The sequence below is a fragment of the Pseudophryne corroboree genome, chromosome 6, assembly GCF_028390025.1.
Source record: "Pseudophryne corroboree isolate aPseCor3 chromosome 6, aPseCor3.hap2, whole genome shotgun sequence".
Lineage (NCBI taxonomy): Eukaryota > Metazoa > Chordata > Amphibia > Anura > Myobatrachidae > Pseudophryne > Pseudophryne corroboree.
The window spans coordinates 394,579,252-394,602,152 of NC_086449.1; the positions used below are offsets into that span (position 1 = coordinate 394,579,252).

General features: G+C 46.7%; 1 protein-coding gene across 1 annotated transcript in view; it reads left to right on the top strand.

The window, feature by feature from the left end:
* Positions 1-22,901, top strand: part of ITIH2 (inter-alpha-trypsin inhibitor heavy chain 2) — a 76,232-nt gene that overhangs the window by 39,023 nt on the left and 14,308 nt on the right. The window contains exons 10-15 of the mRNA XM_063926818.1: positions 3,844-4,012; positions 9,275-9,400; positions 9,883-10,064; positions 10,586-10,774; positions 18,796-18,935; positions 21,527-21,699. Of these exons, the coding sequence (XP_063782888.1) occupies positions 3,844-4,012; positions 9,275-9,400; positions 9,883-10,064; positions 10,586-10,774; positions 18,796-18,935; positions 21,527-21,699 (979 nt within the window). The remainder of the gene's footprint in view (positions 1-3,843; positions 4,013-9,274; positions 9,401-9,882; positions 10,065-10,585; positions 10,775-18,795; positions 18,936-21,526; positions 21,700-22,901) is intronic.

Sequence of the window (22,901 nt, forward strand, 5' to 3'; positions counted from 1 at the left end):
TTAATGTGTAAATTGGGGACTCTTGCCTGCTGTAATGTGTAAAATGGGGACTCTTGCCTGCCATAATGTGTAAAATGGGGACTCTGCCATAATGTGTAAAATGTTTCAGTGTTTCTCGACCCCAGTGTAACTGAAAATGGGGGTGTCACACATGGTTATGCTCCTACAAATGTCATACTGAAGGCAGGTGCACAAAAAAGGGGTTGTGGCCTTGTGACTGTTAGGCCATGCCCCATTTTTGTGTGCGCGCATGATACCGGCTCTTTAGCTTGACTTCAGATATTTTTCGTCTCTTTGCCTCTGACTGGTTGGCCACCCCTGCTGTAGGGCATAATGAATTAAGGGTGTTGCCATGTGTTGTATAATATGGTGCAGGGGGCATTACTGTGTGGGGCTTAATATGGTGGAATTAACTTTTTTTCCTGTGGTGGCCGTGATCTGTTGGTGCAGGGACAAAACATGGGGTGTAAGGTAGTCTTTTCAGGCAAGGACACGCCCATTGCAGTGAGGTCCCAACTATTTTAATGAGGCCATGCCCCCCCATAAATCTCGCACTGGGAGCCAAATTGGCTAGAAACAGCCCTGGGTGGAGAGTCTCAGGGGGGGAGGTAGAGAATTCCAGAGAAAGAGAGCGGCACATGCAAAATCTTGGAGGTAGGAGTGAGAGAAGGTAATCAGTAGGCAGGAGAGGCAGCGTGCATTAGCAAGCTAATGGTATGAAAGGGAGTGAAACGGAAGATAAAAATGGGAGAGGAGTGGGTGATGGCTTTGTAAGTGAGTGTGAGAAGCTTGAATTGAATTCTGAAGAGGAAGGAGAGCCAGTGAAGGGCTTGTAAGAGAGGAAAGAGAAGATCGAATTGAATTCTGAAGGGGAAGGAGAGCCAGTGAAGGGCTTGTAAGAGAGGGAAGGTGGATGTAGTACATTTGGTAAAGGAAGATGAGCCAGACACTAACACTGAGGAGATTGGAGTGGAGAGAGGTATATGTCAGGGAGGCCAGATAGGAGAAGATTGCAGTAGTCCAGTCTGGAGATGACCAGTGAGAGGATAAGGGTCTTAGTGGCATCACGGGCAACAAAGGGTTGATCCTGGAAATATTTTTTAGATGAAAGCAGCAGGTTTGTGAGAGGTACTGAATGTGTGGTTTGAAGGAGAGAGAGGAGTCAAGGATTACTCCAAGACAGCACACTTGGGGGCTAGAGGATATAGGAGGTAACTGCAGACATTTGTGAGATCAGTTTCGGTGGAATGGACAGAACGGAAGTCAAGCAGTGAGTGGGAGGAAAGAAAGGCAGTAAGGCTGTTGTAGACAATACACTCAAGGAGTTTGGAGATAAAGATAGGTTGGTAGTTGGACAGAATGCGCCATATTGCTAAGATTCTTGGTGGGCTGTATGATATGGTCACACAGCAATGTTGGCCTGGGGTCAGGAGGATGGGAAAGTGAAGAATGAGAAAATATATGAGGATATGAGTGGACTGTACAGTGGGGAAGTAATTATAGGTTATGTGGGCGTTTCCGGAATTTGATAAGCTTCCCTGAAGATGTGAGTTTCAGTGAAGGATTGAAGGTTTGGAGACTAGTAGAGTCTTATTGTGCGTGGTAAGGCATTCCATAGAGTGGGTGCAGAAAGAAAGTCCTGCAATCATGAATGGGAGCGAAAAATGAGTGTGGATGAGAGACGTAGTTATTGTGAAGAGCGAAGAGGGTGAGTTGGGAGATATTTTGAGATAAGCAAAGAAATGTATATTGTTAAAGTTTGGTTAATGGTCTTGTGTGTGAGTAGAAGTACTATATTGAATACGGTAAAATGCAGGTGGAATTGAGGGACTGACAGAGTGGATCCGCAAATTATGAACATCTATTGAGGAAGATTAGCCTCACAGCAACATTCAGAATGGATTGTAGTGGTGAGAGTCTCATTTTGGTAAGACCAGTAAGAAAACTATTCCAATAATCAATGCAGGAGATAATGAGAGCGTGGATTACAGTTTTTGCAATGTCTTGTGTAAGGTATGGTCATATTTTGGATATGTTTACTTTTTAGATGCATGTAGCAAGATTTAGAGACAGATTGAATGTGGGGAACAAATTACAGTTCAGAGTCAATGATGACATCTAGGCAGCGAGCTTGTGTGGTAGGATTGATTGTCGAGTTCTCAATAGTAACAGAGATATCAGGTTGGTAATTATTACTGGTCAGTGGAAATATAATTAATTCTGTTTTGGAAATATTAAGTTTGAGATGGCGAGATGACATCCAAGAGAAAACGGAAGAAAGGCATTCAGTGACACAGACCAATACAGATGCTGGCAAATCTGAGAAGGATAGGCAGATTTCAGTATCATCCACATACAGATGATACTGAAATCCAAAAGAGCTGATTAGTTTGCCAAGAGTATAGAATGAGAAAAGCAGAGGACCTAAGGCTGGGCTTTGTGGCACTCCAACTTATAGAGGTAGCAAAGAAGTGGTGGATTCAGAGAAGCGGACACTGAAAGAGCAACTAGATAGGTAGGATGAGAACCAATAAAGGGCTGTGTCCTGAAGACCTAGGGATTGTAGTGTTTGTATAAGAGAATGGTCAAGAGTGTCAAAAAAGCATAGAGATCTAAAAGAATAAGAAGTGCGTAGCGGCCTTTAAACTTATTAGTGACCAGATCTAGTCAGTGCTGTCTCTGTGGAATGCTGGGAATGAAAGCCTGATTGAAGTGGATCCAATAAGTGTGTGAGGTGAGTGTAGGCAAGTCTCTCAAGTAACTTGGAGTGGCATGGGAGCTAAGAGATGGGATAGTAGTTTGAGAGAGAGTTAGGGTCAGAATTGTGTTTTTTCAGAATGGGAGTATTCACTGCATGCTTGAACGATGAAGGAAATATACCAGTAGCGAGAGGGAGATTAAGATTTTAGTTAAGGATGGGATGAGCACAGCAGACAGAGCTTTACATATTAGGATCAACAGTAGAGGTAGTAGAATAGCAGGATGAGAAGAGTGTTGATACGTCATCTTCATTTGTGGGATCAAATGAAGAGAAAGTGCCAGAGGGTTCAGATAGGGCATTGAGCAGGTCACTGGCTGAAGAAGAGCATACCATTTCATCTCGGATTTTATCAATCTTGTCCTTGAAGTAGGAAGGAAGATCTTGCGCATTTATAGTACTTAGTGTTGGATGAGGGAGGATTGAGAAGTGATTTAACTGTATTAAAAAGTTGCTTGAGGTTAGACGCTTGAGATGAGAGTTTGGAAATATTTGTGTTTGGCAGTGTCCAGGGCATTACGATATGACTGGTAGATATGTGAGGAAGTCTCTTGGAGTACGAGATTTATGCCACTGACATTCAACTTTACACAACAGTTTTTGTAGGTGTCTTGTTAATTTAGAGTGCCACGGTTGACATCTTTGCCTACGATGAGTCACATCATCAAGGGCTATTTCTAGAGTGTGGCTCAGGTATGATAAAGCCGTCTCAGGAGAAACAGCTTGAATTTCCCTCTTCCTATATATAGATTTTGCATATATAATTGTTGGGAGGTGTTGGGAGGTACTGTATGTGGCTGCATAGAGCTGTAGCTTGTAACAGTGTGGGACTGACATGAAAAAATGTACATTAAACAACATTTCAAGTCACATTTTGTAATTGAAAGAAATATAATTAAAGTACAATAGTGCTTAATGAAAGTGAAGAGATTACAATAACCAGTACAGCAAATCCCAGGATGCCTGCCACTTGCTCTCAGATCCCTCTATATGAAAGATGTTGAGCAATGTGTAAGCGTAGCTGCAAAATGTTTCTATGATGGATAGACAATGCAAGTCTCCATAGGCATTACTTTATCTTTCAGACTGTTGAAGCTATGAAAGCTATTTTGGACGACCTTCGATCTGATGACCAATTTGGTATAGTTGACTTCAACCACAACATTCGATGCTGGAAAGATGAGCTAGTTTATGCATCTCCTATTGAAAAAGAAAGTGCCAAGACATATGTCCAGAATATACAGGCTATTGGAGGTAATGTGTAAAAAACAAAAAAACTTAGAAGCACTCTAACCTCTATTTTCTGTAATTGCTCATCACTGTTTTAGACAAAGGTCAGCAGTAAGTTAAGATGGGGCGTCCATGGCATAATAGAAAGCATATGAACTCCTCTTCAGCACTGTGCGTCGCTACCCACTCTGCCTTTTTTCAAACTTTCTACAGGGATTGGCATTTACCGAAAGCTGTGCAGACACTTTAATTGGGTCAATGTTATTTTAGATTATTCCACTGTGCACACAATGTTAAAAGTTTAGGGAATTGTGTCTGCCCCATTTCCTGCTATAGGTCATACTTTCAGTGCTCTGAAACCTAGCCACGCTCCAAGTCCCACTAACATCTTACAGTCCACCACTGACGCCATTCACAGCAGTTACCACACACACGTGCTGTTTTATTATAACGTGATTTTATAACATGGGAAAAAGAATTAGCATGAGAGGCCCAGAGGTTAACTAGACAACATAATACTTTGTAAGAGCCCTTATGTACCACCCAAAGATGACAACACAAATATGCGTGGTACTTTAGTCTTTTCCTGCTAGTGTCTTGACATAGCTCTATAACACACATAATATGATTTTGCCCATAAAATATTTGAGTAATAGATTAAATATGACTTTCTGATAAGGTAAAGCCAACCTGTCATGATACCTACAGTATTGTGGAGAACAGAAGGAAGTGAACTGGGGACTGCAGAGGGTAGGAATGATGCGCCATACTGGAGACATTCAAATGGAATTTATTTAGCCCAGCATGTGCTTACAGCACATTTAAAAAGCAATAGGGATACATTAGTACAATAGTGGCTCGCCTTCACTGCCCACCTCACAGCGCTCTCCCCCTTCACTGCCCACCTCACAGCGCTCTCCCCCCTTCACTGTCCACCTCACAGTGCTCTCATCCTTCACTGCCCACCTCACAGCGCTCTCCCCCCTTCACTGCCCATCTCACAGTGCTCTCCCCCTTCACCGCCCACCTCACAGCGCTCTCCTCTCTTCACTGCCCACCTCTTAGTGCTCTCTCCCTTCACTGTCCACCTCACAGCGCTCTCCCCCCTTCACTGCCCATCTCACAGTGCTCTCCCCCCTTCACTGTCCACCTCACAGTGCTCTCACCCTTCACTGCCCATCTCACAGTGCTCTCTCCCTTCACTGTCCACCTCACAGCGCTCTCCTCTCTTCACTGCCCACCTCTCAGCACTCTCCCCCTTCACTGCCCACCTCACAGCGCTCTCCCCCTTCACTGCCCACCTCACAGCGCTCTCCCCCCTTCACTGTCCACCTCACAGTGCTCTCCCCCTTCACTGCCCATCTCACAGTGCTCTCACCCTTCACTGCCCATCTCACAGTGCTCTCCTCTCTTCACTGCCCATCTCACAGTGCTCTCACCCTTCACCGCCCACCTCACAGCGCTCTCCTCTCTTCACTGCCCACCTCTCAGTGCTCTCTCCCTTCACTGTCCACCTCACAGCACTCTCCTCTCTTCACTGCCCACCTGCCAGCACTCTCCCCCTTCACTGCCCACCTCACAGCACTCTCCCCCCTTCACTGCTCACCTCACAGTGCTCTCCCTATTCACAGCCCACCTCACACTGCTCTCTCCCTTTACTTCCCACCTCACAGCGCTCTCCCCTCTTCACTGCCCACCTCACAGTACTCTCCCCCTTTCACTGCCCACCTCACAGTGCTCTCTCCCTTCACTGCCCACCTCACAGTGCTCTCTCCCTTCACTGCCCACCTCACAGCGCTCTCTCCCTTCACTGCCCACCTCACAGCGCTCTCCCAATTCACTGCCCACCTCACAGCGCTCTCCCCCCTTCACTGTCCACCTCACAGTGCTCTCCCCCTTCACTGCCCACCTCACAGTGCTCTCTCCCTTCACTGCCCACCTCACAGCACTCTCCCCCCTTCACTGCCCATCTCACAGTGCTCTCCCCCTTCACCGCCCACCTCACAGCGCTCTCCTCTCTTCACTGCCCACCTCTTAGTGCTCTCTCCCTTCACAGTCCACCTCACAGCGCTCTCCCCCCTTCACTGCCCATCTCACAGTGCTCTCCCCCCTTCACTGTCCACCTCACAGCGCTCTCCCCCCTTCACTGCCCATCTCACAGTGCTCTCCCCCTTCACTGTCCACCTCACAGTGCTCTCCCCCTTCACTGCCCATCTCACAGTGCTCTCTCCCTTCACTGTCCACCTCACAGCGCTCTCCTCTCTTCACTGCCCACCTCTCAGCACTCTCCCCGTTCACTGCCCACCTCACAGCACTCTCCCCCTTCACTGCCAACCTCACAGCGCTCTCCCCCCTTCACTGTCCACCTCACAGTGCTCTCCCCCTTCACTGCCCATCTCACAGTGCTCTCACCCTTCACTGCCCATCTCACAGTGCTCTCCCCCTTCACTGCCCATCTCACAGTGCTCTCACCCTTCACTGCCCATCTCACAGTGCTCTCCCCATTCACCGCCCACCTCACAGCGCTCTCCTCTCTTCACTGCCCACCTCTCAGTGCTCTCTCCCTTCACTGCTCACCTCACAGCGCTCTCCTCTCTTCACTGCCCACCTCTCACTGCTCTCTCCCTTCACTGTCCACCTCACAGCGCTCTCCTCTCTTCACTGCCCACCTCTCAGCACTATCCCCCTTCACTGCCCACCTCACAGCACTCTCCCCCCTTCACTGCTCACCTCACAGTGCTCTCCCTCTTCACAGCCCACCTCACACTGCTCTCTCCCTTCACTTCCCACCTCACAGCGCTCTCCCCTCTTCACTGCCCACCTCACAGCGCTCTCCTCCCTTCACTGCCCACCTCACAGTGCTCTCTCCCTTCACTGCCCACCTCACAGTGCTCTCTCCCTTCACTGCCCACCTCACAGCGCTCTCCCAATTCACTGCTCACCTCACAGCGCTCCCCCGTTCACTGCCCACCTTACAGTGGTCTCCCCCTTTACTGCCCACCTCACAGTGCCCCCTCACTGTCCTCAGAGCACACCTCTCTTTAATAACCACCTCTCAGCAGTCCCCGCCACTTTAATGTTCACACTACTGTCACCACAGCCAGGTCTGGCAACACTGACACGGATGTCTCTGAGGCATCCTTAGTTCGACCCTACACCCCACCCACCCACCCATCCATTCCTTCCCAGGTGGTTTATTGCCTGCTAACCCTTAGAGATCTGTTATTCTTTAAGAGGAATACTGTTCAGCCAGCCAGGAGGCAAGTATAACATAATAATTTGTATGTATTATGGACAGTATTCCTCTCAAAGACTAACAGATCTCCAAGAGTTAGCACTTTTAGCACTGCAGGCAATAATAAACCACTGGATTATGTTATAAATTTGTATCATTATTTTCTCCATTACCATGTGTGTACATAGGTGTGCGCAGGGGGGGTTTCTGGTGCGCACAGGCACCCCCTAATGACTGGCACCCCGATCTCACATGCCTGATGCAGCGATCACCGAGCAGACAGATTACTGTCCCCTCTGCGCTGCACCCTGTCAGCGTCCTGCATTACTGACCGGACGCCTGGGTTAATAAAGGATGCCACCGCCCACCCGTCACATCTCTCCTTCTATGCTATGCCAACGCCAGCCATTGATGAGGAGCAGCATGCAGCCAGCATCCCTCTTAGGAAGACAAATTCAATACTGGCAGGCGGCCGGCAGCAGCATTGACGCGTCACTCGTTTTTCCAGCAGCAGCAGTACTAGTCTGCTACTGTCAGTGTCAGTGAGTGACTGACTTGTAAGTAAGCTGCTGCAGCTTGCAGGGGAAAGAGAGAGGGAGCCAGACCAGGCTGAGGAGGAGCAGTGTAATTGCAGTGAGTGCCATCAGGGTTGTTTGTTTGGTGCACACCACAACATCTGACAATGCATCTGCTTTACTAGGATTGGCACAAGGGTGGATATTTTATATTGTGTTGACGTCAATAGATGGTGCTAGACACGCCCAAAAGGCGGTGCTAGACACACCCCTCCGACGGTGCACCCACTAATAAAATGTGCTGCGCACGCCTATGTGTGTGTAGTATGGGATTTGACTTCATATCTTTTACTAAGAGGAAGTGGGGGGATGGTAATGGAAATTAAATAAACATACACTCACACTGTCTATGACATAGATGAAGCATGAGCACACGAGAGCACTGATGTGCTATGCCAGCTGCGAATCATTGGGTGGTGTATCATTGCTTGCTCAGCACCTCTTGGTTGCCATGGCGGGATGCAAAGAGGCAAAGCTGCATCACCATTGGTGCTGCATCTTTAATTACTCTCATGCATGTGCACTTGTGGTTTAATGATCCAACGGCCAGCTCGGTTATAAATTTAATTTGTCCACTAAAAAATGTTACTTGGTGACCCCTAAGCATTTTGGTTCATTCAAAACTCGGAGCCTCTCAGTACCTTGAGGCCCGGTACAGGGGTCCCCATTGTACCCCCTGTCGCTAGGCTTTAAAAAAGCATCGCCAGCCAGGTAACGCCTTCACTTCTCTTGAGCCGAGCGCACCGTGGGGGTAATTCTGAGTTGATCGCAGCTTCAAGTTTGTTAGCAATTGGGCAAAACCATGTGCACTGCAGGGGAGGCAGATATAACATGTGCAGAGAGATAGATTTGGGTGGGGTGTGTTCAATCTGCAATCTAAATTGCAGTGTAAAAATAAAGCAGCCAGTATTTACCCTGCATAGAAACAAAATAACCCACCCAAATCTAACTCTCTCTGCAAATGTTATATCTGCCCCCCCCCCCCCTGCAGTGCACATGGTTTTGCCCAACTGCTAAAAAATTTCCTGCTGCGATCAACTTGGAATTACCCCTGTGTACAGCGGCACTTCCATGCGACGGACCTGCTGTGAGAGCCGCAGCCGGTACTAGTGCCCGTCAGCTCTATTAAATGGAGACAGTGCAGACTCAGAGTGCTGCTGCTGATCTTCAAAATACCGCAGCCGGTTGTCTGTTGGTGGTCACGATCATCACTGCTGCCCCACGGCCCCTTCTGGTTCAGGCCCAGGAATGAAGTCCCGACCGTCCCCCGTGATGGCGGCGCTAATTACATGAGCGGGGGTACAGAATGAAGGGCAAAACAATTTACAGTAATGAAGCAGGTTACAATTCCCTGTAACAAATGGGTTCCAGATAAGCTGGGCCTGTGTTAGTAGGGCCCGGATATCCAATTAACTACATATCCAATTTAATTTACTGTGACCAAATAAATTATATAATGTATATTTATTTTTACAGGTACCAACATCAATGAGGCACTTCTTAGAGCCATTTTTATACTGAAAGAAGCCAGCCAACAGAATATGTTGGAACCAAACTCAATTTCTTTGATTGTACTGGTGTCGGATGGAGATCCTACAGTGGGTAAGATAAACCAGGACTACTCTAAGCAAGTCTCATTCTAATGTGTCTTGAGTCACTATCATCACTCTGGCCCCAGATGCAAATATATTTGGTGAAAACAGTGACACAGTGGTTAGCATTGCAATCTCACAGCTCTTGAGCCATCAGTTCTATAATTACCCGGGCACGTTCTGAGTGTAGTTTGTATGTTCTCCTATGTTTGTGTCTGTTTCTTTCAGATGCTCCAGTTTCCACTCACCCTCCATAAAAAAACATACCAGTAGTTTAATGTTAGTATGCGTTTCTGTGGAACGGTATTTAGGGTCTGATTCAGGTTGGATTGCAAGTTCTGCTAAGTAGCGTTCTGTGATCCAACCTGAATCCGACCCTCTGTTCAGTTGTGATTTAGAAAGACATCACCTTAAGCTCTAAATATGTGTAAGAAATTATTTGGTTTGGATTTAACAATACAGTTGATACATCTACTGTTTTCTGTACTTCAGGTGAATTAAAATTGACTAAAATTCTTAAGAATGTTAAAGCAAATAACCGCGATGAGTTCTCCCTGCACTCGCTTGGCATTGGGTTTGATGTAGACTACGATTTCTTAGAGAGACTTGCTCAGGAGAATCATGGTCTGGCACAGAGGATATTTGGGAACCAGAATACAGCTGCTCAACTCAAGGTGTCTACTCTATAATTGCTTAATAAAGTATGAAATGAAAGCGATAACAAAGGTTTCAACTACAAGAAATATTATTTTTAGCTGTTCAATGTAATATAGCTAGTTTGTGATAAGTCAGTATACTGTGTATAGTATTTTATTACATACAGTAGTTTGATTACAGCAATGTATGTTTAAAAGTAAATCTATAAATGGTCTTTAAATGGGTCCTGCACCTAAACACAACAAATAAAAAATGTCCTAGGACCATACAACATTCATTGGGAAAAAGAAAAAATCTATATTTAGTTTTTCGGGGCACGTAGAAACTTATAGTATAGATAAATTGTTATGTTTTAAATGTACTTACTAAAAAGGGATGGATAAAATATAGCCATAATGTATGAATAATGTCTTCATTAGAAGAAATTAAACAAAATACAGATATGGAATATATATTTTATATATATATATATATATATATATATATACTGTATTTCTTCCTGTACTAGTAATAAATATTTTATTTTGTTTGAATCTAGGAATTCTATAAGAAGGTTTCCACCCCGCTTCTCAAAGACATTGTGTTTGAATATCCAACAAGTGGTGTTACAGATGTGACGAACAGCCGCTTCCACCACTTTTTCGGAGGTGGTGAAATCGTTGTTGCTGGTAAAGTTGACCCTGAAAAGACAACTAACGTCCAGAGCTTCATCACTGCGACATCTGCTGTAAGTTTTGACAGTCATCGTATAATTCCACATCTTGTTTAGCAGAACAGTAAGTTAATAGCTGATTAAAAAGTTAGTGCCCTAAAAATGATTTACATCACATGTTGACTTCATAATAAAAACCCTTTAAATACACACAAGGCTGCCCAGCCAGCAGCCAACACTTGTCTGCCACATATTGTTCTAGTAAACAGGGACAGACTGGGGCTCTATAATGGCCCAGGCATTGACACGGGGGCACTGTCATGGTTCACGGGTGTGTGGTTTTGCAGCATGCCCCCAATCTTTGTATGCTGTGTGACCAACCAGAGGCTGCGATGCTTGGTCAGCCCCTGTCTCCGTGTTCTTCGCAGCCGAGCAGATCGCCAATAGGCTGCTCTGCTCGGCCAGCCCCAGTTTCTGTGTGGCCGGACCAGCCCATCAGGCCATCAGCCCTTCTGGTATTCGCCAGAAATGCCAGATGGCCAATATCAGCTTTCAAAAGTATTTTGCAAATTTTTCTTTTAGAGCAAAAACACCCTTTCTGAGCTTCTGCAATCAGTAATGGTAAAAAACACTACCAGCTAACTATGCCCTTGACCATTTCTCTCTACAGGATAGGAGACCAACTTCAGCATCATTCTGTGTTATTATCTTTTACATAGAAAAATTTGCACAAAGATTTTGCATCATTGTTTATATGTTGGGTGTGCTTCTAGAGAGAGGATGTAGTCATGTTGTCTACAATCACAATATTGACAGTCAAAAGTGTGAAGCCAAAATTTTGAATATCATGATGTTTTCTCTTACGTCCTAGAGGATGCTGGGGACACCGTAAGGACCATGGGGTATAGACGGGCTCCGCAGGAGACATGGGCACTCTAAAGACTTTAGAATGGGTGTGCACTGGCTCCTCCCTCTATGCCCCTCCTCCAGACCTCAGTTAGATCCTGTGCCCAGAGGAGACTGGGTGCACTGCAGGGGAGCTCTCCTGAGTTTCTCTGAAAAATACTTTTTGTTAGGTTTTTTATTTTCAGGGAGCACTGCTGGCAATAGGCTCCCTGCATCGTGGGACTGAGGGGAGAGAAGCAGACCTACTTGAATGATAGGCGCTGCTACTTAGGCTACTGGACACCATTAGCTCCAGAGGGTCGGAACGCAGGTCTCACCCTCGGCGTTCGTCCCGGAGCCGCGCTGCCGTCCTCCTCACAGAGCCGGAAGATAGAAGCCGGGTGAGTATTAAGAAGAAAAGAAGACTTCACTGGCGGCAGAAGACTTCAGATCTTCACTGAGGTAATGCGCAGCTCCCACACAGACACACACAGCGGGCACTGTAAGGGTGCAGGGCGCAGGGGGGGCGCCCTGGGCAGCAATAAAAACCTCTAGGGACACTGGCATATAAAGTAGATACTGCGGAGGCAGTATATTTATAAACCCCCGCCAGTATAAATAATTTGAGCGGGACCGAAGCCCGCCGGTGAGGGGTCGGGGCTTGGTCCTCCAGCACTAACCAGCGCCATTTTCTCCACAGCACACTGCAGAGAAGCTGTCTCCCCGGACTCTCCCCTGCTGAACAAGGTTACAGAGGGCAAAAAAGAGGGGGGGGGGGGGCACATTTCATTGGCGCAGTAAGTGTATTTTTATATTTATATAAAAGCTCTGTACTAACTGGGATTTTATTCCAGTGTCCGGTGGCGCTGGGTGTGTGCTGGCATACTCTCTCTCTGTCTCTCCAAAGGGCCTTATTGGGGGACTGTCTCCATATAGATATATCCCTGAGTGTGTGGGAGTGTCGGTACGTGTGTTGGCATGTCTGAAGCGGAAGGCTCATCTAAGGAGGAGGTGGAGCAGATGATTGTGGTGTCTCCGTCGGCAATGCCGACACCTGATTAGTTAGATATGTGGAATGTTTTAAATGCAAATGTAGCTTTATTACATAAGAGATTGGACAAAGCAGAGTCCAGGGATAAAACAGGGAGTCAATCAATGGCTTTGACTGTGTCACAGGGCCCTTCAGGGTCTCAAAAACGTCCCCTGTCCCAAGTAGCAGACACTGATACTGACACGGATTCTGACTCCAGTGTCGACTACGATGATGCGAGGTTACACCCAAGGGTGGCCAAAAGTATTCATTATATGATTATTGCAATAAAAGATGTTTTACATATCACAGATGACCCCTCTGTCCCTGACACGAGGGTATGCATGTTTAAGGAAAAGAAACCTGAGGTAACCTTTCCCCCATCTCATGAGATGAACGCGTTATTTGAAAAAGCTTGGGAAACTCCAGACAAAAAAACTGCAGATTCCCAAGAGGATTCTTATGGCGTATCCTTTCCCTGCACAGGACAGGGTACGGTGGGAATTCTCGCCCAGGGTGGACAAGGCTTTAACGCGCTTGTCCAAGAAGGTGGCGCTACCGTCTCCAGACACGGTGGCCCTCAAGGATCCTGCTGATCACAGACAGGAAACTACCTTAAAATCAATTTATTCACATACGGGTGCTTTGCTCAGACCGGCAATAGCATCGGCTTGGGTTTGTAGTGTGGTAGCAGCTTGGACAGATACCTTGTCAGCTGACATTGATACCCTAGATAGGGATACCATTTTATTGACCTTAGGTCACATTAAAGACGCAGTCTTATATATGAGAGACGCTCAGAGAGACGTTGGGCTACTAGGTTCAAGAGCCAACGCCATGGCGACCTCTGCTAGGCGAGCCCTGTGGTCCCGCCAATGGACGGGTGATGCCGACTCAAAGAGGCATATGGAAGTTTTGCCTTACAAGGGTGAGGTGTTATTTGGGGAAGGTCTCGCGGACCTGGTTTCCACAGCTACCGCGGGTAAATCTACTTTTTTGCCTTATGTTCCCCCACAGCAAAAGAAAACACCACAATATCAGATGCAGTCCTTTCGGTTGCATAAATCCAGAAGAGGTCGGGGCTCTTTCTTCCTCGCCAGAGGTAAGGGTAAAGGGAAAAGAATGCCTGCCACGGCTAGTTCCCAGGAGCAGAAGTCCTCCCCGGCTTCTACTAAATCCACCGCATGACGCAGGGGCTCCACTGAGGGAGTCCGCGCCGGTGGGGGCACGTCTTCGACTCTTCAGCCACGTCTGGGTTCAGTCAGACGTGGATCCTTGGGCAATGGAAATTGTATCCCAGGGCTACAAGCTGGAATTCGAAGAGGTGCCTCCAGAAAGGGAGATAGTTTTAGCTGCAATTCAAAAGCTGTGTCAACAGCAAGTGATTGTCAAGGTTCCCCTAGTTCAACAGGGGAAGGGGTACTATTCAACCCTGTTTGTGGTCCCGAAACCGGATGGCTCGGTCAGACCCATTCTAAATCTAAAATCCCTAAACATGTACTTGCAAAATTTAAAATTCAAGATGGAATCGCTCCGGGCAGTTATCTCCAGCCTGGAAGGGGGGGATTTTATGTCACTGGACATAAAGGATGCATACCTTCATGTCCCCATATATCCCCCTCATCAGGCGTACCTGAGATTCGCTGTACAGGGCTGTCATTACCAGTTTCAGACGTTGCCGTTTGGGCTTTCCACAGCCCCGAGGATTTTCACCAAGGTATTGGCGGAAATGATGGTGCTCCTGCGCAGGCAGGGAGTCACAATTATCCCATACTTGGACGATCTCCTGATAAAAGCGAGATCGAGAGATCAGTTGCTGAAAAGCGTGTCGCTCTCCCTGAGAGTGCTCCAGCAGCATGGCTGGATTCTAAATCTACCAAAGTCACAGTTGGTTCCAACGACTCTGCTATCGTTCTTAGGCATGATTCTGGACACAGAACAAAAGAGGGTTTTTCTCCCGATGGAAAAAGCCCAGGAACTCCAGAACATGGTCAGAGACCTGTTAAAACCGAACAGAGTGTCAGTTCATCAATGCACTCCAGTAATGGGAAAAATGGTGGCGACCTACGAGGCGATCCCCTTCGGCAGGTTTCATGCGAGGACGTTTCAGTGGGACCTTCTGGACAAGTGGTCCGGGTCCCATCTTCAAATTCATCAGAAAATAAGCCTGTCCCCCAGAGCCAGGGTGTCTCTCCTGTGGTGGCTGCAGAGTGCTCACCTTCTAGAGGGTCGCAGGTTCGGCATTCAGGACTGGGTTCTGGTGACCACGGACGTGAGCCTCCGAGGATGGGGAGCAGTCACACAAGGAAGAAATTTTCAGGGACTATGGTCGAGCCAGGAGGCTTGTCTACACATCAACATTCTAGAATTAAGGGCCATATACAACGGCCTACGACAAGCGGGGAATCTTCTTCGCGACCTACCGGTTCTGATTCAATCAGACAGCGTCACAGCCGTGGCTCATGTAAACCGCCAAGGCGGGACAAGGAGCAGAATGGCAATGGTGGAAGCCACCAGGATTCTTTGCTGGGCGGAAAATCACGTAAGCGCTCTGTCAGCAGTCTTCATTCCAAGAGTGGACAACTGGGAAGCAGATTTCCTCAGCAGACACGATCTCCATCCAGGAGAGTGGGGACTTCATCAAGAAGTTTTTGCAGAGATAACAAGTCTTTGGGGACTTCCTCAAATAGACGTGATGGTGTCACGCCTCAACAAGAAGATTCGGAGGTATTGTGCCAGATCAAGGGACCCTCAGGCAGTAGCGGTAGATGCCCTGGTGACACCGTGGGTGTTTCAGTCGGTCTATGTGTTCCCTCCTCTTCCTCTCATCTCAAAAATATTGAGAATCATAAGATGAAAAAGAGTTCGGACAATACTCATTGTTCCAGATTGGCCTCGAAGGGCCTGGTATTCAGATCTTCAGGAGATGCTCACAGAAGATCCATGGCCTCTTCCTCTCAGGGAGGACCTGTTGCAGCAGGGGCCCTGCGTATTCCAAGACTTACCGCTGTTACGTTTGACGGCATGGCGGTTGAACACCGAATCCTAGCTGGGAAAGGTATTCCGGAGGAAGTCATCCCTACTCTGATAAAGGCTAGGAAGGAGGTGACGGCGAAACATTATCACCATATCTGGAGGAAGTATGTATCTTGGTGTGAAGCCAAGAATGCTCCTACGGAAGATTTCCACTTGGGCCGTTTTCTCCACTTTCTACAGACAGGAGTGGATATGGGCCTGAAGTTAGGCCACATTAAGGTACAGATTTCGGCCCTATCTATATTCTTTCAGAAGGAATTGGCTTCTCTCCCAGAAGTCCAGACTTTTGTAAAGGGAGTGCTGCACATCCAACCTCCTTTTGTGCCCCCAGTGGCACCTTGGGACCTTAACGTGGTGTTACAGCTCCTAAAATCTCACTGGTTTGAGCCTCTTCAAACAGTTGAATTAAAATTTCTCACTTGGAAGGTGGTCATGTTGTTGGCCTTGGCATCTGCGAGGCGGGTGTCCGAATTGGCGGCTTTGTCTCACAAAAGCTCCTATCTGATTTTCCATGTGGATAGAGCAGAGTTGAGGACGCGTCCTCAATTTTTGCCTAAGGTGGTTTCATTGTTTCATATGAACCAACCTATTGTGGTGCCGGTGGCTACGGGAGACTTGGAGGATTCCAAGTCCCTGGATGTAGTCAGGGCCTTAAAAATTTACATAGCCAGGACGGCTCGGATTAGGAAAACAGAGGCACTGTTTGTCCTGTATGCGGCCAACAAGGTTGGCGCTCCTGCTTCTAAGCAGACTATTGCTCGCTGGATCTGTAACACGATTCAGCAGGCTCATTCTATGGCTGGATTGCCGTTACTAAATTCGGTAAAAGCCCATTTCACTAGGAAGGTGGGCTCTTCTTGGGCGGCTGCCCGAGGCGTCTCGGCGTTACAGCTTTGCCGAGCAGCTACTTGGTCGGGTTCAAACACCTTTGCAAAATTCTACAAGTTTGATACCCTGGCTGATGAGGACCTCATGTTTGCTCAATCGGTGCTGCAGAGTCATCCGCACTCTCCCGCCCGGTTTGGAGCTTTGGTATAATCCCCATGGTCATTACGGAGTCCCCAGCATCCTCTTGGACGTAAGAGAAAATAAGATTTTAAACCTACCGGTAAATCTTTTTCTCCTAGTCCGTAGAGGATGCTGGGCGCCCGTCCCAGTGCGGACATATTTCTGCAAGGCTTGTATATAGTTGTTGCTTACATAAGGGTTATGTTACAGTTAAGATCAGTCTTTGGCTGATTCTGTTTTGTTCATACTGTTAACTGGTTGCGTATATTCCAGGTTATACGGTGTGGATGGTGTGGGCTGGTATGAATCTTGCCCTTAGATTAACAAAAATCCTTTCCTCGTACTGTCCGTCTCCTCTGGGCACAGTTTCTCTAACTGAGGTCTGGAGGAGGGGCATAGAGGGAGGAGCCAGTGCACACCCATTCTAAAGTCTTTAGGGTGCCCATGTCTCCTGCGGAGCCCGTCTATACCCCATGGTCCTTACGGAGTCCCCAGCATCATCTACGGACTAGGAGAAAAAGATTTACCAGTAGGTTTAAAATCTTATTTTTACGGTTACAATGTTGATGTCCAACATGTTGATACGGTAAAAATGTTGACACAATTCAAATGTTGGGGATAGGATTAAAATTGTATGTAGACATTAGGGGCCTCATTCAGGTGCGGTTGCACCAGCACCCATCGTTTTCTATGAGTGTGAGAATGGGTCCTGAGACATAGGAAGCAGAGCGGTGGCAGTCTGTCAGTAACTGACAGTCTGCTGCCATCTGGTGGGAGGGGAGCGGGCTGCGACAGCCTCTTTGTGAAAACTGCGGCATGTCACCATCATTTAGGAGGTGGGAAGGTCAGGGATCTCCATCATAGAATGGGGATTTCCTGGCATCTCTGAGGGGCGGCTTGCGCAGCACCATGGGTGCTGCAAGCCATCCGATGATGGGAGAGAGAGACGATGATGCGTCCTAGGACGCAGCTCGGGCCGCTACTACAGCAGGAGTTATCTGCATGAAATAATGCCTCCTGCTGCATTACCATAAAGCGCTATGAGCAGCAGTGATAGCAGCTCCGTCCACATCTAAATGACCCCCTATGTACCATTCAACATTTTGTCACCAGTTTGCAAGTCAGCATTGTGGTTGTCAACATCCTAAGCATGTCAACATTTTGTCTGTTGACAGTTTGTATATGTCCATATTATTTTGTCTTTATAATGATTGTAGACATTGTGAACGTTGACAAAACATATCAAACCCCTATAGAGAGGCTGAGCCATTTTTATCAAAACAGCTGTGTCCTCTCTGGGCTACCACAAGAGCTCCAGTGTGAGCGGTTAGCATATCAACTGATTCCTGCTGCAGGAGCCCTCGGGCACCCACTTCGGGAAGCACTAACTTATCATATGTGTGTGATTTATCTCTTGTGCTGTTTATTCTGTTATTTTTTTTATGTACAATTAAGAAATTTAATAGACTTTTTAATAAAAGTTATATTTTATAATACAGGGGAGACTTGTACTCCGGGGTATGGATCATTAGGTCAACCACTATTGGTTGACATGCAGTAGGTCGACATGGTCACTAGGTCGACATGATCAATAGGTCGACATGGAAAAAGGGCGACATGAGTTTTTTGACTTTTTGGGGTTGTTTTCTTTGTAAAGTGATGGGGTACCCCAATTAGTGCACAGTGTCCTCTCGCATTACTCGCTTTGCTCTCCATGCTTCGGGCAAGGTTCCCAATTGTAGTCCACGTGGATCGTAAAGTATGAAAAAGGTCAAAATATTAAAAAAAAAATGTGAAAAACTGATATATACCTTTTTTCATGTCAACCTAGTGACCATGTCAACCTAATGCATGTCGACCAATAGTGGTTGAGCTAATGACTGTCGACCTAAGTGCTGTCGACCTAATGACCGTAAGCCGTACTCCTTTGGTCACAAATCAAACCGTGTAGCAGTTCTGTGTGTTACAATGACAAACAGTCTTGAGGTACACAGCTAAAGATAAAATCCTTCTTATTCCTTTCTCTTTTTGTTATAGACTGTATCTGTTTTAGGCTGCATGACAAAATGGACACAGACCTAAAACTGCAATAAATCCATTTATAGTGTAATAACAATATGACATCTATTTTATTCAGGAGGATGTAGAGTTCTTAGTAGATACAATCAGTGAAGTGGAAGCACTGAATGAGTTCTTTGCACAAAGTAAACATGCGTTTCCTGATTTTGCCAAGCAATACTGGGCCCAGCTGACTATTAACCAACTATTAGCGGAGAGGTAAGAAAATTGTAAATAATTTGCTTCATAGAGTGTTCATTGGGGATAATTCAGACCTGATCGCTGCTCTGCGTGTTCGCACAGCATCGATCAGGTCTGAAGCGCGCATGCGCCGGCGCAGCAGTGTGCCAGCACATGGCAGACAGCCGACGGCTGTCGTAGCCCTGTGATCGCCTCTACCTGATTGACAGGCAGAGGCGGTCGCTGGGCGGGAGGGGGCGGGCCGACGTTTAAGGGGTGCGGTCCGGGCGACGCAGGTATGCCTGGACCGTTGGGGGGGCCACGGTGGCTTTGTGACATCACCTGCAGCCGCTGCGAGCCAGGCAGCGACGAGTAACTCCCTGCCAGCGCGCAGAAGCTGCGCTGGTTGGGAGCTACTCCTACAGTACAAAAGCATCGCTGCTGTGCAATGCTTTTGTACTTGTATGACGGGGTAGGGCCTGACATGTGGGGCAGACTAGCCCTGTGCTGGGCATCCCCCCACATGTCTGAGTAACTGATCGTAGCTGTGCTCAAATTAGCACATCTACGATCAGGTCTGAATCACCCCCTTTATTTAGTTGAACCAATTCACTGTGGAAATGGAAGAGATGATTATAGAACTACGAGCAGTGCCTCCTTTATTGCTTTCATAAACTTCTCTTAATATGTAGTATATACGGGATCCGGTCTGAAGATCGACAGTGTCTAGGTCGACAATGTTTAGGTCGACCACTATAGGTCGACAGTCACTAGGTCGACATGGGTCGAAGGTCGACAGGGTTTCTAGGTCGACATGTGCTAGGTCGACAGGTCTAAAGGTCGACATGAGTTTTTCACATTTTTTTTCTTTTTTTGAATTTTTTCATACTTAACGATCCACGTGGACTATGATTGGAACGGTAAAGTGTGCCGAGCGAAGCGGTAGCGGAGCGAAGGCACCATGCCCGAAGCATGGCGAGCGAAGCGAGCCATGCGAGGGGACGCAGTGCACTAATTTGGGATCCCGGTCACTCTACGAAGAAAACGACACCAAAAAAAAAAAAAATCCTCATGTCGACCTTTAGACCTGTCGACCTAGCACATGTCAACCTAGAAACCCTGTCAACCTTCCATCCATGTCGACCTAGTGACTGTCGACCTATAGTGGTCGACCTAAACATTGTCGACCTAGACACTGTCGATTTGATGAACCACACCCAGTATATACAGTAGCAATATAAACAGTGATATGGGGCTATTTGCCTGATATTACAGATTTATTTATTTTTATCCAAAAATGACTAATATTAACTTGGTGTAAATAGATTTGGATAACATAATTTTTGCTTATAAATAAAAGTACATTTGGAAGATTACTTTTATCAGCTTGCATGTGATCATCTTCTGAATACTGTCACATGCCTCTGTGACGCTGTGACAGATCCAGGTGTTTGGACTGTGCGCCAAGTGGCTGGATCTTGTCCAAGCTAGCCAGTTACTGTACATGTGTAGCCAAATGTAATATTAACCCTGTTACTTAGAGGTCAGAAGTGGTCAGAGCTTTGTTTCTACTCTCAAAATTGGGAACACCTTATTATAAACCTGTGTAACATACTTTTTATGCAATAACATAAGCTAAACATATTGAATCTGGAGTTTAATTTTTAAATCCAAATAATTTGTTGTCCACAAGGAATCTCTTAGTCTACCCCAGTGGTTTCCAAACTTTTTTGCATCACAGCGCCCTAGAATATCAAAAAAAAATTCACGGCACCCCTAGGCCAAAAATTTCTTATTGAGAAATTTAGAAAGAAATATTACATTAAGTAGATCACGTTTATATGTCATCCTTAGGGTCAGTTGTGTGTTGATTTGCTTCTGTGTGACCACATATTTTATGACTGGCAGCCACCAGCACTGGTTTTGCCTATTATATTGACCATGAATAATTTGAATTGGTCCTGAACCACCAACCCAGGGCACCCCTGCAAGTGTCCCGAGGCACCCCAGGGAGCCACGGCACACAGTTTGGGAACCTCTGGTCTACCCAGTTTATTCTGAAAAGAAGCCTTGTTTCTGGAATAATGCATGTATAAAATTACCCCATGACTATGGGATGCATTCAAAATCCCGGCTGTCGGGATCCCAGCTCTCAGGTCGGGATTCTGACTGCCAGGATGACGGGCGCCGGTATATATATATACCAACCCGATGAATATTATAGTATTTGACAAAAGGCAGAGGTACCGTATGAAAGTCCTGCATTTCTTTGTAATTTGGAGAAAGCGGATTGCATAAACATGTTTCAAACATACTGCATATACTTATAACTATTTGCTCCCCTTAGATTTTATGTTAGTGATCATATGATTGTATGTTAAAGATTCTATGATGATGATGATGTTGATGATTGTCTTGTCAATGCCAAACATATATCTAAAGCCTTCCACTGCACTCTATAAGTCATGCCATCCTGTTGTAAATGAAATACAAATTAATATTGTTTGTGTCCCAAATCAAGGACCTATAAGCAGAAAAAAAATTCTGTATCCAACCTATATATATTGTACTTTAAAATAATATCAGACAACGAGAATTCTGTTTTACAGAAATGTTGATTTGTATTATAGGAACTTGGCTACTACAGCTGCAGCCAAAAGGAACCTTACATCCAGGATTTTGCAGCTGTCCATCACTCATCATCTTGTGACCCCCTTTACATCATTGCTGATAGAGAGTGAGGATGGAAAAGAAAAAATGCTGGCAGACTCACCAAATGCCATCAAAGGAGCTTGCTGTCAATGTCAGTATTATTACGAGCAGTTACACACAACGCATTGATATTTCAGTACTTATTGAAAGTCTCCACAGTGTGTCTTTAATAAGGCAATAATGATTCCTATTATTATAGGAAATCCTACAATTATGGATGTGTCTATAATGAGTCCAGGGTATGCAGTGCCTCCTCGCTCCATCTCCCATTACTGTTCCAGTCTCTCTCTTTCTCTTTCTTATCTTTCTCTCTCTACAGTTTTCCCCTTTTCCTCTTGTTTCTCACTTTTCCCCTATCCTACCTTATTCCTCACAATGGGGCAGATGTATTAAGCATAAAGTATAAAGTAGTGATAAGTGCAAGGTGATAATGCACTAGCCAATCAGCTCCAATTTGTAAATTTACAATTAGGAGCTGTTTGTCTGGTTCGTTATCACTGCTTTATCACTTCTCCAGGCTTAATACATGTGCCCCAAGGGTGGTCTTCAGTATGCCGAATGTCGGGATCCCGGCGCACAGTATACCGGTGCCAGAATCCCGACACCCGGCATACCGACAGCTATTCTACCTCGTGGGGGTCCACGACCCCCCTGGAGGAAGAATAAAATAGTGTGGTGCGCGTAGCGCGCCACCGTGCCCGCAGCGTGGCGAGCGCAGCGTGGCGAGCGCAGCGAGCCCGCAAGGGGCTCCTTTGCGCTCGCCACGCTGTTGGTATGCCAGCGGTCGGGCTCCCTGCGCCGGTATGCTGGTCGCCGGGAGCCCGAGCGCCAGCATACCGTACTACACCCGTGCCCCAATGTCTCTCTTTATCCTGTTTCTAGTACACACACTAACTGTAACAGCAGCAGTGGGGTGTGGACATTCCTAGAGAAAGAGAGAGAGAGGAGAGAGAGATAGAGATGGGAGAGAGGGGTGAGGGAGAGATGGGAGAGAGAGAGAGGGGTGAGGGAGAGATGGGGAGAATGAGAGAGGGGTGGCATGCACTCCTACACAACCCTCCATTAAGATGTGTGGTGCCAGGCAGGTATAGTGGTGGCAGGACTGCCTTGCCATGCGATGCCCAGCCCCTGCAGTAGGCTGTACCTGGGCTGTGGACATCGCTGGCAGTCCTCACCTGATTCCAGCCCTGTGGACAGGACTTGTTGTACATTTACACTTACTTGGCTCTGATGGCTGTGGCCAGGGACATGCTCACCCCAGGTTCCGTCTGTTCTCTCTCCACCTGTCAGCTC